This window comes from Bacillus rossius, chromosome 10, assembly GCF_032445375.1.
Source record: "Bacillus rossius redtenbacheri isolate Brsri chromosome 10, Brsri_v3, whole genome shotgun sequence".
Classification (NCBI taxonomy): Eukaryota; Metazoa; Arthropoda; class Insecta; order Phasmatodea; family Bacillidae; genus Bacillus; species Bacillus rossius.
The window spans coordinates 33,735,648-33,751,230 of NC_086337.1; the positions used below are offsets into that span (position 1 = coordinate 33,735,648).

Sequence of the window (15,583 nt, forward strand, 5' to 3'; positions counted from 1 at the left end):
CTGTAGGTATTATAGCAATATAATTAAATGATACCTTTCTAAAATGTTATTACTCTTTTTGTGCTTTTGCATCCGTTACACTTGCCGTGTATTGTGTAGTGAAAACTTGAAAACAAGTACAGTATTGAAGTGTTTCAAATAATTTGATTGGAATGTTTAGTTTATGCGCTCATTTAAATCTAAAAATGAATAGCTGCTTATGTGCCAAATTTGTTCAAAGATAATAATAATAATAACAAACCCTAAATATTATATTGAAATCAATAAAATAACTTTTGAAATATAACAACCATCAAGGCACAGTCTGTATTATTACATAATATAGGGAATTTCTTGTAATTTTATCATTCATAAAATTATTGATAAAAATTGTTTGATAATTCTCTGACTACCTTCTCGCATTTTTACACAAGCATATTTAATCAATAATAAGTATCTTCCGGTAAATATATAAAAAATCTAGTTGGAATAAAATAATATTTTATTTGAAAAGAAAATTTACATTTTAATTTAAAAAATGTATATATTTTTTGTAATTTATAGATTTTACAGAAGGTTAATAAATAAATAGCTGTAGAGTTTTTATAAACAAACAGATTCATAACAATTCTAGTAGTTCTTCGAATGCACAAAAAATAACATTTCCTAGCCGGAAATCCAAGTGAATAGCTATAGATGTGTTAAAATATTACTTTTTTTTTTATTTTACTAAACAGATGCTTTCGAACTAAAAGCATTTGCTTCCCAAAAAAATCAAATCGTGTAAAATCCTATAAGTGACAGATTCAGTACAACACCAGTTAATTAACACGCACGCACACACACACACACACAGCTTCGGTTTAATCGGATAGCAACTTCCAGCACGCTACAATTGACTCAACATTTTCGCTCGCGGAATGCGGTTTTGTGACCGCTATACGCGCTTTACCCCTCTTCCCCATCCCTATTCTGACATATCCCCCCCCCCCCCCCCACCAACGTGTATCGGGTTTTGCGATATACTGTTCGCTGGAGCGTGTCGAACCTGCGCCGCCAAACAACTCTACTTTCCCCTCCTACCCCCCCCCCCCCCCATTTGTTACCCCTTCAACAAACCCCGTTTTTCCATTTTAGGCCCGGGACGGCATTCAATGTTTTACTGCAGCGGTAGCCGCGAGCCAGGGGTACCAACCCGCGGACGCAAAAACCAGATCGGGCCTAGGACATTCCACAACGCCCGGCATGAAGAATTGGCGCCCCAACGTTGGTAGGGGAGGGGAGGGGGCTCTGAAAATCAGAAGGATAAAAAAGGGAGGGAGGGGCTAGGAGGAGGAAGGCTATTTGCTGTCCGCGGAGCCGAACTCGAACCGCTAACATGGCGAAATGTTGTGGAACTAAACCAGCCATCCGCCGGGCTTGATTTATTGAGCCATAGTTTCGACCACACCCCCCGTCCCTCAACGTCCACAATGATCACGCTCTTCCCGGAACTTCCAAACCCTCTTCCCCATCTGCACTTTCGACGTTTTTTTTGTTTGCGAACATTCAAATGACAAATAAAACCGCAAACGTTTTGTCCGTGACGGTGTCGGGAAACGAAACAGGCGGGTGCAAGTGGCTATTTTCGGCCACTCTATAGGAAAAAAATATCATAACATATATTCAAGCAATAAAATTACATCGAGCGAAAAATTCGTGGAGCATCACGTAAAGTTGTTTTAACATTTTTTTTTTTTGCTTTCCTAATGTAATTGAGGCAAAAAGTAATGATTTTGGTTTATTTGTCGTATTCGGTGTCAATATATAAGAAATTGATATTTAAAAATAGTTTCTAAATCATTTTGTCTAAATAATTTAAGAAGATATGCAAATCATAAAAAAAAAATTTCAAATCTAAATATTAAAAAAAAATTCTTATCAAAGTGAGAAAAAAAGAGTAACGAAAAAATTGACATTTGTTTATATTTTAATATTAAGCTAGAATTTTTTTTCTCTTGTAAATGTTAAATCCCATCAAGCTGTGCACTATAATATTTTTTCTATGTAAGAAACGGTTACTTGCTGTAAGAATAATATTAAAATTACCAAATTTTAGAATTTTTTAAATACTGTTTTTTTAGCTATTGCAAGAATTTAATTCTGCTTATACAAATACTATAGAATACATATATTTGTAAAAACTATCGAATAACTGTTTACCTGCGTTTAAAAGTTAATTATTGTTAAAGTTATTATCCCATTTGCGTACTGATAGCGGCTTTTATGACACAAATAAAACACGCTGTATTTTTTAATCTACATAGAATGAGCAGTAAATATCCGCTATCATCCCCCCTTCAGGTTGACAATTTTTTTTAAATTCAGGTAGCTATATATTGTATTGAATAATAAAACCAAATTTAAAAATATATATATCTATTAAACAATATCTACAAGTCATATTATGTAAATCTAACTTTCCCTATGTGCTTTTACTAGCAAGCGAATAAGTGAATTGATTTAAAGTTAATGTGGTTTTTAATTTTCACCGTTAAAAACATACTTCTGTATATAAATGTAACGTTACCTACATTAAAGCTTAATAGTAAACTTCAATTTCAGTTTTATGTTTAGAAACAGGTATTAATAATTAAGTTCAATCAGTATGTTGTGATAATAACTGTCCATGGCTGTTCAGTGTCCATCAAGCGATGATGCGTTCACTAGCGCACACGCGTACAGTTAGAAAGCCTTGCGAATATCAATTATTGGTATATAACTACAATCCTTTAATATTTGAAAATATTTTATACAGCTATGTAAATAAAAATGTAAATGTTCATTTGTTCAAAATCTTAAATCTCCAAAAGTCCTTCGCCGATTGCTTTGAAGTTTTGACTCAACATTCTAATGAATACGCGCGTGTTTTTATATACATATGTCACACCTGTGACAGGCAAAAAGATAGATTAAAATGTACACAGGTGATACATATATTTTAATATTTTAATTGCTATGGAGTGATACATAAAGATATATATATATATATATATATATATATATATATATATATATATATATATAGAGGTATATAGAGGAGACAGTAGTGAGATATAGAGAGTTATAAATATAGGGAGAGATTTAGAGATACATAGAGAGATAGATAGAAAATTAGAGCGAAATAGGTGAGATGCTTTGTATATGTGTACCCACTTTAAACAATTTAAAAAAAAATTATTGAAGCTTTGCAAAACGCATGCCGGAACATTAGCTAGTATCACAATTAAATACAAATTAAATTAATTCTGTGGTCAATATGCAAAAATTGTTTGAATTTGAAGCTGCATGAGCAGTTTTCAAGTAAGAGAATTTCGTATAGACATACAATAATTTTTAAACCTTAAATTTTGTTGAGCTTTATAATTTTTTAACAAAAGAAAAAAGGAATAATTTAATGTTTAATCAAAAATCACATACAGATTTTTCGAAATTTTTTTTTTCCTTGTCCTGTTTGTTGTGTTTACGATAAGTTTTCTCATACGTGCTTGAGATAATAGTTAGCTATTATTTTTTTTCTACAGGATGCCATCCCGAAGACCGAACTCGTGTAGTTAGTACCTATAGTTTCCTGTGGCGAGGCTGTCGTTCGATGTCTGTAGGGGAGGGAAGGTCTGGGCTGTATGCTTCCCCTCTGGGGGCCACGCGATAAACCGTGAACGAACCAGGAGGCTCGTACCTTGGTTTTCCCTCCCCCCCATTCCTCCCCCTCCCCCCTCCTCACGCCAAACCCAAGGGCTCGCTCGTAAAGCCGTGGCGGAGTTGTCGCAATGTCTCGTAAAACACGAGCTAAAAAGACCCGCATGGAAGCGCGCTCACGAGGCTAGAAGAGTGAAGGGTTGATGGGGGTGGGGGAGGGGGAGAAAGGTAACAAAACAGCCTGTTGTTACTGGCTCTAAAAATGAGACGTTCCAAGGTTTTTTTTTTCACCGCAGGGGGGGATAATTTTCCCTTATCACGGCCTTCTCGACTCCTTCATCACACTCTTTTCCAACCCTCCCCCCTGACAAACCATCTGTCGCTCCTGTAATTTTTTTCCCCCTCTCTCGCAACCGCACACTCGCAAAGTTGTTTACTTCGGAGTTGAACTCGCGTGCGGTTGTGCGTGAGCTCACGTACGATCACCGTTTATTAGTCCCGCTATCTTCGGGGAATGTTAGGAACGAGTCGATATAATCTACGCGAATTTCATCTCCATAAAAAAAAATACTTAGACGAAGATAACGTTGAAAAATAATTTACCTACAAGTGCGTCGTGGCTGATAATTACGATTTTTAATGTAAACTCTGACGGGGATTACCTGTCTATAAATGAAACTGGATCCAAATTGAAGATAGCGACTTCTACATCTTTCAAAAAAATTTTCACCTGATTTTACGAAAAGAATACTGGTTACAAATTATCCACTGATATTCTTTAATTTACGGATATATTCGTAAATAATTGGTTTATGAGTTTTACTTCCTTTCAACATGTAGTCACGGGAATAACTCTTATGTACTTCCGAAAAATTGTTATAAAAAAAATTCACGCTTTTTCCATCCACGTGTCTTTTAACTATTTTTACAACTGAATACTTAACTCGGAAGTCGAAATCAGGTGTTGTCGAAATCTGGATCGACGAAACAAAAACTCCATTTATTTATGAACGTCATTAATAAACTGTCCATATATTAAATTATTTATCTAGCAGATTTCCTTGTTTCTGCTGACAATAAAATTTAAATAAAAAAAAATATTTATTTATTGTAAATATTGGTTAAAGAAATTGCGAATATTAACTCTTCAAATGTATTTTCCAGTGTATTTATATGAGTGAGGTTATGTCCCCGTATGTATAACGATGTTAGGTTTGCTTGTAAGCTTCCATTGTCGCCGGTAGGGAGTGTCTGTAAAAGGTTTAGTAGTCTGCTGGCCATTTTCATGTGAGTGTTTGTGAATTTATGTTCCCGTAAAGATAATTAAGGTGCATTACAAATTATACAATCGTAATTTATAAACAAGTCATTAGAAAAAATACATTAAAATAAAACGAATATCATTATTTATTCATATTCATATCGATTATTTAATAAATTACAAATTATATTTTCTTCATGTTTAACGTCTAACGCATGTGCATAAGTACATGCACCAATTTTTATTTTATTTTAAAAGCTTCCAGACAGTAAGACACTAAATCATTACTGTGTTCTTTAATGAGAAAAATCGGCTAGGTGGTATTGAAAAGGGGAAATATTCAAAAATAATAAAATATAATTGTTTATACCTTAAAACAATGTATAGGTACATTTTTTCAGTGGTTTACTGAATCGAACTTTTTGATAAAAGTACAATTATAATTTTTAATTGAAATTATTTTTTTTTCGTTAACACCAACCAAGAGAATAAAAAAAACAAGGGTTGAATGATAAATTTTATTGTTTTCTCTTAATCACGGTATCAATTTAGCTTCATATTTTTTTTTCACCTTTTTTGATGTTTTCCAAAATTTTCTTATGTAACAATTTATGATTTTTTTTATATGACCAACACTAATTGTAACGGATGAAATTCGACTGAAAAATTACTTTGGGCCTTTTTTTTTTTTTTACCAACACGCAGATGATGTAGCTTGGCAAACACGCTGTAACTTGCGCGGCCGAACGGGTAAATGTTATTTGTTTTTGTTGTCGTTGTTGTTCGCAGTCCCGCTGTACCACGTGCGGGCCGTGGCGGGCGACGCGGTCTACCTGCCCTGCGACATCTCCACCGTCGCCCGCGGGGACGCCGTGCTGCTGGTGCTGTGGTACAGGGAGGACCTGGGCACCCCGATATACAGGTCAGCCTCTGTTACGAGCAGATGATTGCAGTTCACGTGCTCGTTAAACCACATTCACTTCATTCCCGCTCCACGCTGAAATATTTCGGCGAAAAAAAAAAGAAAAAAAAAACATTGACCACAATTTTTGTTTTTAACAGTATTATTTCTTTGTCCACATTAAGACGGGGTTAATAATATCAAATATTTATTATTAGGTTATATTTACGTAGCATTTTTTTTGTCATTTATCAACAAATGCATTATTTAAAAGCCTCATTACTAGGGATAGGAAAAATTCGCGGGTTCAATGACCTGCAGGATGAACTCCATAGTTCTACGTACACTCGGTCAAATGCCACCCACCCATTGGCTGCCGTCTTGTGAGACGTCCCAACGTAGCAGCCTGTGATTCGATAAAGCTTTGGTCGGGCGTTTCTAATTGGCCCAGAGTCATCCAGGTGAGTTGTGAGCCAATAGCAGATGCAGAACCGAGGTGTAACTATTTGTATTAGCCTGTCGCGAAATGAACCCGCGAATTTTTCCTATCCCTACTCATTACCAAGAGACCTGTAAATTTCGCGGATTCATTTCGCGATAGGATGGAGTCCAAATACTTTTGACATTATTTTGCTTTCGGTGATTGGGCCACAGTTTAACTGAAGGACTCTGGGCCGATGGAAAAATCTTTTAACAGAAGGAATTAGCGAATCGGTATCATTCCAGTCAACAGGTGTTACGAGTCGGTAACCAATCAGCAGGTGTAATTTGCACGAGTGCATAGAGGATCATGGAGTCTTTCCTTTAGGGATGTGAAATCGCGAATTTTACAGGTCTCTACTCATTACTTATGTGTTCTCGGGTGATTATTTATCAATTTAAAGTTAACCACTGCGATTTACTGGGAAACTTTAAAATTTAACACCAGTCTGCTCAAAATATTCTTTTTTTTATGAGAGTTTTGTTCTGGTGGTAGGTGTAATAACTGCACTCTAAAATGACTTTGTTTTGTTTAAAAACATTTTTTTTAAGGTATTAACATTTATACTTTTTTGGGAAATTAACATTTAATTACGTAGCAATTTTCGTATGAATTGAATGTTTTACTACAAAAATGTAGAAAAATTTCAAGGAATCAAAAAGTATTTGGGCCATTTTAATTTGTTTTTGAGTGTGTATATATATATATATATATATATATATATATATAAAGAGTTAAATTTCAGAACCATTTTTAATCATGGACTACGAATAAAAATTCACTAAAATATTTTTTATAGTTTTACAACATTTTCCTAACGAGTAATAACATTATTGAATTAAGACTATTTTTAAAGGAGCATTCGCAACCGAGCTGTGGTTTGTTACTGTGAGCAAAAATGATTGGTGGGAGGGTCTGTGCGAAACAGCGGAAATACCCCAGACAGACCCCTTCTCCGATTACGACCACCCAGAGGGACCAATCACCGCTGGGCTTCGAGTGACCTGTGCCGGAACACCAGGCCTTCAAATGTTAATCACCCTTGAAGATGACTGCAACAAGGTAGGCTGAAACTTCAGTCACCAGTAGGTACTCATGTCCACGGAAGCAGTCCTAACCCACAAGCCAAGAACTGTTAGTGACTTTGGTCTTAAAACGAACGCATTAAATGCTTTTATATCTTAAGAAAAATTGGCCAAAACAAAATAGGTTTATTATTTTGCTTAGTATTTTTCTGTAGTATCAAATCACCAGACCGTCAATTATTGTAGCGACCGACCTCTTATCATCCATCTTGGCTGTCGTATTGAAAATTGTTAATCCTAGTTAATTTGGGCAAAATTGAACAATAATACATTTTACCTATTAATATACTAATTGATGATACTTGGTCGAGTACAAAAATGTAATGTAGCTTAATATATATATATATATTTATATATTTATATATATATTTATTTATTTATTTAAATAGTACCTTACTTTATACAAATTTAATGGTTGTTTTCATCGATAGTCAAAGTATTAGAATCAAGAAATAAAACAACACATCTTTACAAAAAAATATTTATTACAATAATGCTATACTACTACAGGAACACTTGCAAATGTAAGCAGTCTAACAGCGTCCGAGATACTTTTCCCATTTAGTCTTTATCTTACAATGTTATTGTTACTGTGTTTAACAGACTGCTTCACTTCGTAGTAATTGAAGATGGTAGAATAAACTTTCTTGAAAGCACGCATCTTCACTTGGCAATCTAATGACTCCGGTTAAAAGTTTATGCATTTAAACAACAAGTTAAATTTAAAGACACGTGCGTTGCTACTTCACCATTAAGCTGATTGATTATGTTCTGCTCGATATCGCCAAGAAAAGTGATAAAATATTTTATCTCACTAAATATATTTTTATAATATTAGCCTTTCGAAATTCCAACAAACGTAGAGTTTACCAAGTGGAACCCATTATCACATGCCTGTAATGTACCTAACAAAGTATTAAGTTTAGATTCATGTCCAGGCGTTAAAGAAATCGGTTGCTGAACATCTGTATTGCTAGTAGAACTTGTACACATACGAGTTTTCAACTAAAACTTAGGATTTTAAATTTCCGCAGGTAGTTCCACAGTAGTTAAACAGGCTTTACATTTACAGTTTTTCGCATGTCGTCTAAAATATCAATACGAGTAAACCCATGACATTTATCGCAGAAAAACTTCATACGAAAGAATTCTTCACGCAATTGATCCCCTGGGGTCTTCGTAGCTGTCAGGATGTCTAGTTAAAGAAGACAAACCTGTTGATGTTACTGCTGTAGTGTCAATTCCTGAAGTACTCTTTTGCACATCGATGCAACACTGTTTTGCCGAGAATTTTACTTTTTGTCGCATAGCACGGTCCCGAATCTCTTCAAGTCTATTTTCATATTATCATTTCTAGAAATTTGTTTGTGACAATTTTTTTAGCCCAAATTTCTTCCTTTCTTCGAAGCGTATTCTTCGCACATTTTTTACCTCTCATGTCGACAAGCATTACCGCTGTTGAAGAACATATTTCCTCAGTGACGACATCGATGGTCTTAAGATGTTGGTGGACCTCCGGAGGTCATCGAAGAAGAAGTCACCAATGATTATGTCATTGTAGGCATCAATTATTATTCTGTGGGCGACACTAATCTCGTTGAAGTCGTCTGTTACTGTTAAAAGAGAAGCAATGTTCAAGCTGCTACCTTCGAGATATTCTTGGTTGTCGGCGTTGCTTGGATCAATATGTCCGATTAATATGAAAATACTGCCATCGAAGCCGAAATTGGTAATGATGATTCACGCAACCCAAAATCCATTATCGGTAATGCAGCAAAAGCCAAGGCGCTAAGTGAATTGATAGTACTCGCTTAAACAATCGCAGAGACTAGTACAATATGTTAGTGAAGACAAAGATAATTTTTATTAACTTTTGTATTGAAATATAAATGTTAAGGATTTTTGCATGAACATTGCTCCAATTAGCTACCCCAATCGTCACAATTGCTCCAACTGGCTAAAATTGATCGAATGGCTCCGACTGCTACAACTGCTCTAAATATCTCCATAAGCTCCAATTGCTCCAAATGGGTATAATGGCACCGATTGCTCCAGCTGGCTAAAATAGCTGCAACTACTCAATCGTACCAAATGCTCCATTTGCTCTTTCTGTTCCAAATTTTCCATTTGGCTACAACGCTCCAACTGCTACAATTTCTGAAAATTGCTCCAAATGTTCCCACTGGCTTGAATGGCTCCAATTGCTGCAATTACTCAAACTACATGTGGCCCCAATTGGGTACAATGGCTCCAAATGTTCCAACTGATTTTAATCACGTTTGGCTGCAGTTGGATTCAATGGCTCGAATGGCCTTCTCATTACTCTCAATTTCGTAAGTCATTGACAGTACTGTTTGTACAGCCTTAAACTAGAAGTAAGTTTACGAGAGCAAAAAATTTAAATCCCGAAACATATTTAAGTTTTCAATTTTATATACAGGCAGGTAACGCAAGTGATTCATTATGCGTAGTCCGCATCTATTAGTTAATGGAGAATAGTTCATGAAATTTTCAAAACTTTGCGAAGCAAGCAGAAATTTTAACATGTCAACCAATGTGATATGATCTTTCCAAGATGTGTACTCAAACTCTTTCACGTTTGTTAATACCCCATTTAAACCTATGACCGTTTTTTTTCGAAGTTGACATAAGCGTATTTTCTTCGGAGATATTGTTAATCTGAAAATTACGAACAACGCTTTGTTCATTTTAAAGCGTAATTCTTTGTCGGAATGTCCGTGTTTACTGTCATTGGCTGCGCCTCTGGATGCTGGTTCGTGTACCCGACAGTCCAACGTTGGTCCGAGGATCAATTTATTTTGCTTCCGAGACTGTACGTCGCCGAAGCGTGGCGACTCGCCGAGCGTGAACGAGCTCGCGCCCAACACGACGACGACGACGACGACGCCCCAAGCTAGCACGATATAGGCCTCGCGGTCATTAATAGCCATTTTCTTGCTGCGGGCGGAGGCGTCCATTTTTCACGACACGCGGCGGTCCCCTTATCAGTCCGAATGTTTTTTTCCCCCTCTCCCCATTCCCTGTTCGCTTTCTCCCCTCCCCCCACCGCTTACACACAAAAAATTCTCTGTTCACTTCCCCCCAAAGTCCAAAGCTGCGAAGCCATTGTCGTTTCGCCGGCGTTAATTAATCTCCCGTGGTGCTCGTCAAAAACTCCAGTCCTGCTCATCTTCATCTTCAACCACGCAGAGACCAGCATAGAATATTATTTTTTTTAAATTCTATAGTAGCTTTGGAAGTCCTCGGAACAATATTAACACTCACGCATTCCCTCCCCCCCCCCCCCCCTTTTCACCTTTCTCACCACGAATGCGACGTATTATTTAGGTTAAAAAAAAAAAGTAACCCTCACAGGAACGAAAAATGGAGTGGCAGATAAAAACACATTGCTAACAAACATAATGCCAAGTTCAGAAAGATAAAAAAAAAAAAGAGTTTCTTAGCTTTTAGAAAGTTCGGGGCAATTCCAGGGAACCGTAATGTTAAAAGAACAATAATAAACCATTCGTCCGATTGCCCTGAAACCTTGCACACTTGATTTTTGAAACGCGAGGAAGATCACTATCTAGTTGAGATTTCGATAAATCAAATCCTTGAAGCAGAATTTAATTATTATTTATGATATTTGGCCATTTCATAGTTAACGCTTCGTTCGTCCGATCTCTATGAGATTTTGCACACTTGATCTTTGAAATACGAGGGAGATTTGGTGAGATAACGTACAATAGGTGGCGCGCGAGTCGTGTCGAATTATTACCAGTAAATATTTTATGACAGTTCCTCTTTTCTATGGTCCGAATAATAATGGTGGTGAGCGGGTCGTATCCATGGAGGTATTAGTCTGTGGAGTGGGTGACTGTTCTGAAACTGAAGTCAACTCAGCAGTTGGATAGCAAAACAAATCGTAGTTGTTTAAACTGGGAAGGATTATTCTTATATAACTATGTGTTTATCCCGAGCAGTGCCGGGTACTTCAGCAATTTAAATATGTATAAGTTAAATTTCCTTAATTTAACATAGTCATATCCAAAGAAAACAGTCCTTTAAAAATGAATGGATGGGAAACAAAGTAGCTACACTCAACAGATAACAGGGAAATCAATTTATTTAGGAATAAATTTCCTTATAACAACATCAGTATTTTAGATCTGTATGCTAAGTGTATCCTCAGTTTACTTTAACAATTATTTATTTTTTTACGTAATAACTGCTAATAATTATTCTAATTCGTGAATTTCTCAGGCCATTTATTTTTACATTCCTTTCAAATGCATGAAACAAAAATTAAAATTATAAACGCCTTCCATTATTAAAGCAGGGGCTCCAAAACACATTGGTTTAAGTCCAAATTTTGCAGATAAGAGTTTGCTTGACCAAATAATAACTTAAACCTTTCAGAGGCGAAATATTTAGCTACCTCAAAGCTGCAAAATTATGTATTAACATTGCTGTGTTTCCGAGCCCCTCATTTGTTATTATTACGTTTGTCTTAATCATAAGTAATATTTACGTATGAAGAATTGGCCAAAGCGGAATGGAAACTCTTTTTCTAACTTGCATTTAATGCCCGTCAAATGAGCAGTTATTTTTTACAGTCATGTTTATGTAATCATCGGACACTTTTAAGTATTTTACCACATACTTAATAAATTTCTAGCATTGACTGGCTGACCGACAACTCACAGCTTAAACCGGTGAATCTAGACGCACGAAAGGCTTATGTAACGTTGGTACTTTTTAGTATTTTACCACATACTTAATAAATTTCTAGCATTGACTGGCTGACCGACAACTCACAGCTTAAACCGGTGAATCTAGACGCATGAAAGGCTTATGTAACGTTGGTGACAACTAAGAAAGGATTTTTGAAAATTCATTCCATAAGGGGGTTAAATTTGGGATGAAATTTTGTATCGAAATTTGTCGTTTTTGAAGTTATAAATATGGAAATTGGTGTTGAGGCTTCTGTTTATAAATAAAAGTTAGTTGTATCAGCGTTTTTTTGGAAATTTATCAAAATTGGTGATCAAATTGTTTCCCATCGGGCAAACGGCTAGTAGTATAAATCTTAACGAACTACATCTGGCCAAATATATATATTTAAAACGTTTGCATCAGTACTTTATGAATTACAAAATGTGTTCTTTATGACTTCGTTACAACCTGTGATACTAAAGAAAAAAATAATTATCGTGTTTTCTGTTTTTTGACTTTTAAATAAACTTAAAGTAGACGTTCCAGACTGAGCGTCAGTTATGCGCTAAGAAAAAATAAATAAATAAAACGTTGTTTTTTATGGTGCGGAGCATATTAAATACCTAAAGGAAGCCATGCGAATTTCTCATGTCGGGGCGGTGTCTTATTGTTTGGATGAAAATTCTCAGCATTTTAAATTATGTAAATACTGTGAGACTCTGCGCGGAGGAAGAGAAAATATTTTAATATAGTGAGCTCACATGGGCTGGCACGAGTCTCGCTATTGTGATTCCCGGCATTGTGCCGGGTATAATAACAGCACTAGCGAAAATTTCGCACATAACCAAACCCCTCTTTCTATCAAGAGTCGCGCGGTATATTATATAAACAAAACTAAATTTCTGGAGAGAAACAATGGTGGCTCCGTTTTTTTTTTTTTTTTTTTTTTTTTTTCAGTTTTGGGAGAGTATGAGGGTGAAGTTTGGTGGTGAGGGGCGGGTTGGGACCGAGCGCCTTATCCAGCCGTCTGGGGCAAGAACAAGGTAAAAGAGGAGAAAGGGGGGCTTGCAGATAATTAAAGTGAGTGTACCCTGGGGGCTCAGCTGGGTAGGCGCTGGTTGGTCGGCCTTGGCGCAGAGGAAATGTAGAAAGAGGGTGTGTTTGTGGAGGGGGGTGGGGCGCTTCTCTGGCAGAAACAAAAGAAGGTTGTTTGCGAGTCTCGCGAGGTGACTTCCTTTTGAGCCTCTCAGTTCTTCCGACTCGGAACAAAAGGCTTTCTGGGCCCTCATCGGGTCAACAAAAAAAGGAGGGGGGGAGGGAAACAACTTGCAAACATATAGAGAAAAGTTACCGAGGTGTAGGAAGTAAGTCCGCACATAAAAAAAAACAATACGAGCCGTGTGAGGAGAGCTGTAAATTGGTAATTTTTTTTGTGTCCCAGAAATTCCGACAAAAAAAATTGACTGATGTGGAAAACCTAATCAATTGAAATACATACAGGAAATAAATGATTTTTTTCTTAAAATAATAATCCAGAAGGTTTTGAAATGTTCCCAAGTGGAAGTAAGAAAAATTGATCCTAATTTTAATTGGTCACAAAATTCTTAAATTGCCTAAAAATATAAGTATCTTATTTGCCACATACACATACATGTTAAACCAAGTTTTAATCATTTTTAAATAAAATAACAAATTTATACACGTTATCAGATATAAATACACATTCAATGTAACTAATTGAAAAGAAGTGCCACATAAACTTCAATTGTAGACGTATAGATATAGTTAAAGTATTATGTACAAATATATTTAAAAAAGATTAACATCATAAGTTAAAAAGGTTCAGTTCTACTTCCCTGAAATAATACTGTTCATTTATCCAGTGTCATATTTAATTAAAATAAATAGTTTTTTTCTATGTGATTTTGCTTTGTGTTAAAATATTTTTATATTGTGGTAGTTTGAATCGCAATTTGTGTCCCAGATATTCTGGAAAAAAATTAAACCTTGACTTATATGGAAAACCTTATCAATTGAAATACATAGAGAGAAGAAATTATTTATTTGTAAAAACAAAAATCCTGAGGTTAGACCACTTCGAGCTGCTAAGAAATTAAATATATATTTTTTATTTTAGTTTTGGGTTATAATAGATTATTTTTATAATTGTGAAACGTTTTATTCAGATATTCAAACAAAAAAAAAATAGTTGCAGTTTGTACCAGTTTTGCATGGAAAAATATATGTAAACTTTCTGTTTAACACGTGCTGGCTCGCACGTTATTACCGACTTACAAATATATTTTAAAAAGATTAATATCATAAGTTAAAAAGGTTCAGTTCTACTTCCCTGAAATAATACTTTTCATTTATCCAGTGTCATATTTAATTAAAATAAATAGTTTTTTTCTATGTGATTTTGCTTTGTGTTAAAATATTTTTATATTGTGGTAGTTTGAATCGCAATTTGTGTCCCAGATATTGTGGAAAAAAATTAAAACTTGACTTATATGGAAAACCTTATCAATTGCAATACATAGAGAGAAGAAATTATTTATTTGTAAAAACAAAAATCCTGAGGTTAGACCACTTCGAGCTGCTAAGAAATTAAATATATATTTTTTATTTTAGTTTTGGGTTATAATAGATTATTTTTATAATTGTGAAACGTTTTATTCAGATATTCCAACAAAAAAAAATAGTTGCAGTTTGTACCAGTTTTGCATGGAAAAATATATGTAAACTTTCTGTTTAACACGTGCTGGCTCGCACGTTATTACCGACTAATCGTGTTTATTTTGTTATAACTGTAACGTTTTAATAGGCGTAACTAGGTAATGCAGTCAATTTGGTCTTTATTGGCGTAGGAAGAAATATTTATATTTATAACGTAGCTTATAAACACTTTAAAAATGATGATACCCAAAGTAAAAATACAAATAAAACATCAGAAATATTGCAAAGATCAATTTTAGCCATATTTAAATAAAGGTTTTGGGATGAAGGCGAAGAAAGTCAAAGGTTAATTTTTATTTACTAAAATAATTAATTAACTCAATTCATTAAAAAAAATTACCAGCTCACATTTATTACACTTACTTTATGAAGAAGTTGTTAGAAGCTGCTCCGAAATATTTCAAGAGATATTTCCTCATCGAAATTGAGATTTAGTTTATATAAGGTTAGATTCTATTCCCATTCCCAAAAGTGATTTCTACTTTAAAAATCACTTTAGAAATGATAGGCCTACTTGCGAATAATATCGCAGACAATTCGAAATAAAAATAAAATTAAAGAAATAGTCCTTTATTCTATGGAAGTACGGGATCTGAAAGAAGTAGAGGAAGGAGGTTTTCGAATACCGACTGATAACTTCTTGGAAAGGAGGAGGGATGGCAAAACCATTTGCTTCAGTGGCCCATAGTTTCTCTGGTCATCCCTGCAGAAGTAGGCGCAATTGTGTGCATAGTGCGAAACACACC

General features: G+C 35.1%; 1 protein-coding gene across 1 annotated transcript in view; it reads left to right on the forward strand.

Moving 5' to 3' along the window:
• LOC134536314 (hemicentin-1-like) overlaps nt 1–15,583 on the forward strand; it is a 382,069-nt gene that overhangs the window by 146,355 nt on the left and 220,131 nt on the right. The window contains exon 2 of the mRNA XM_063376066.1: nt 5,708–5,840. Coding sequence (XP_063232136.1) covers nt 5,708–5,840 — 133 coding nt within the window. The remainder of the gene's footprint in view (nt 1–5,707; nt 5,841–15,583) is intronic.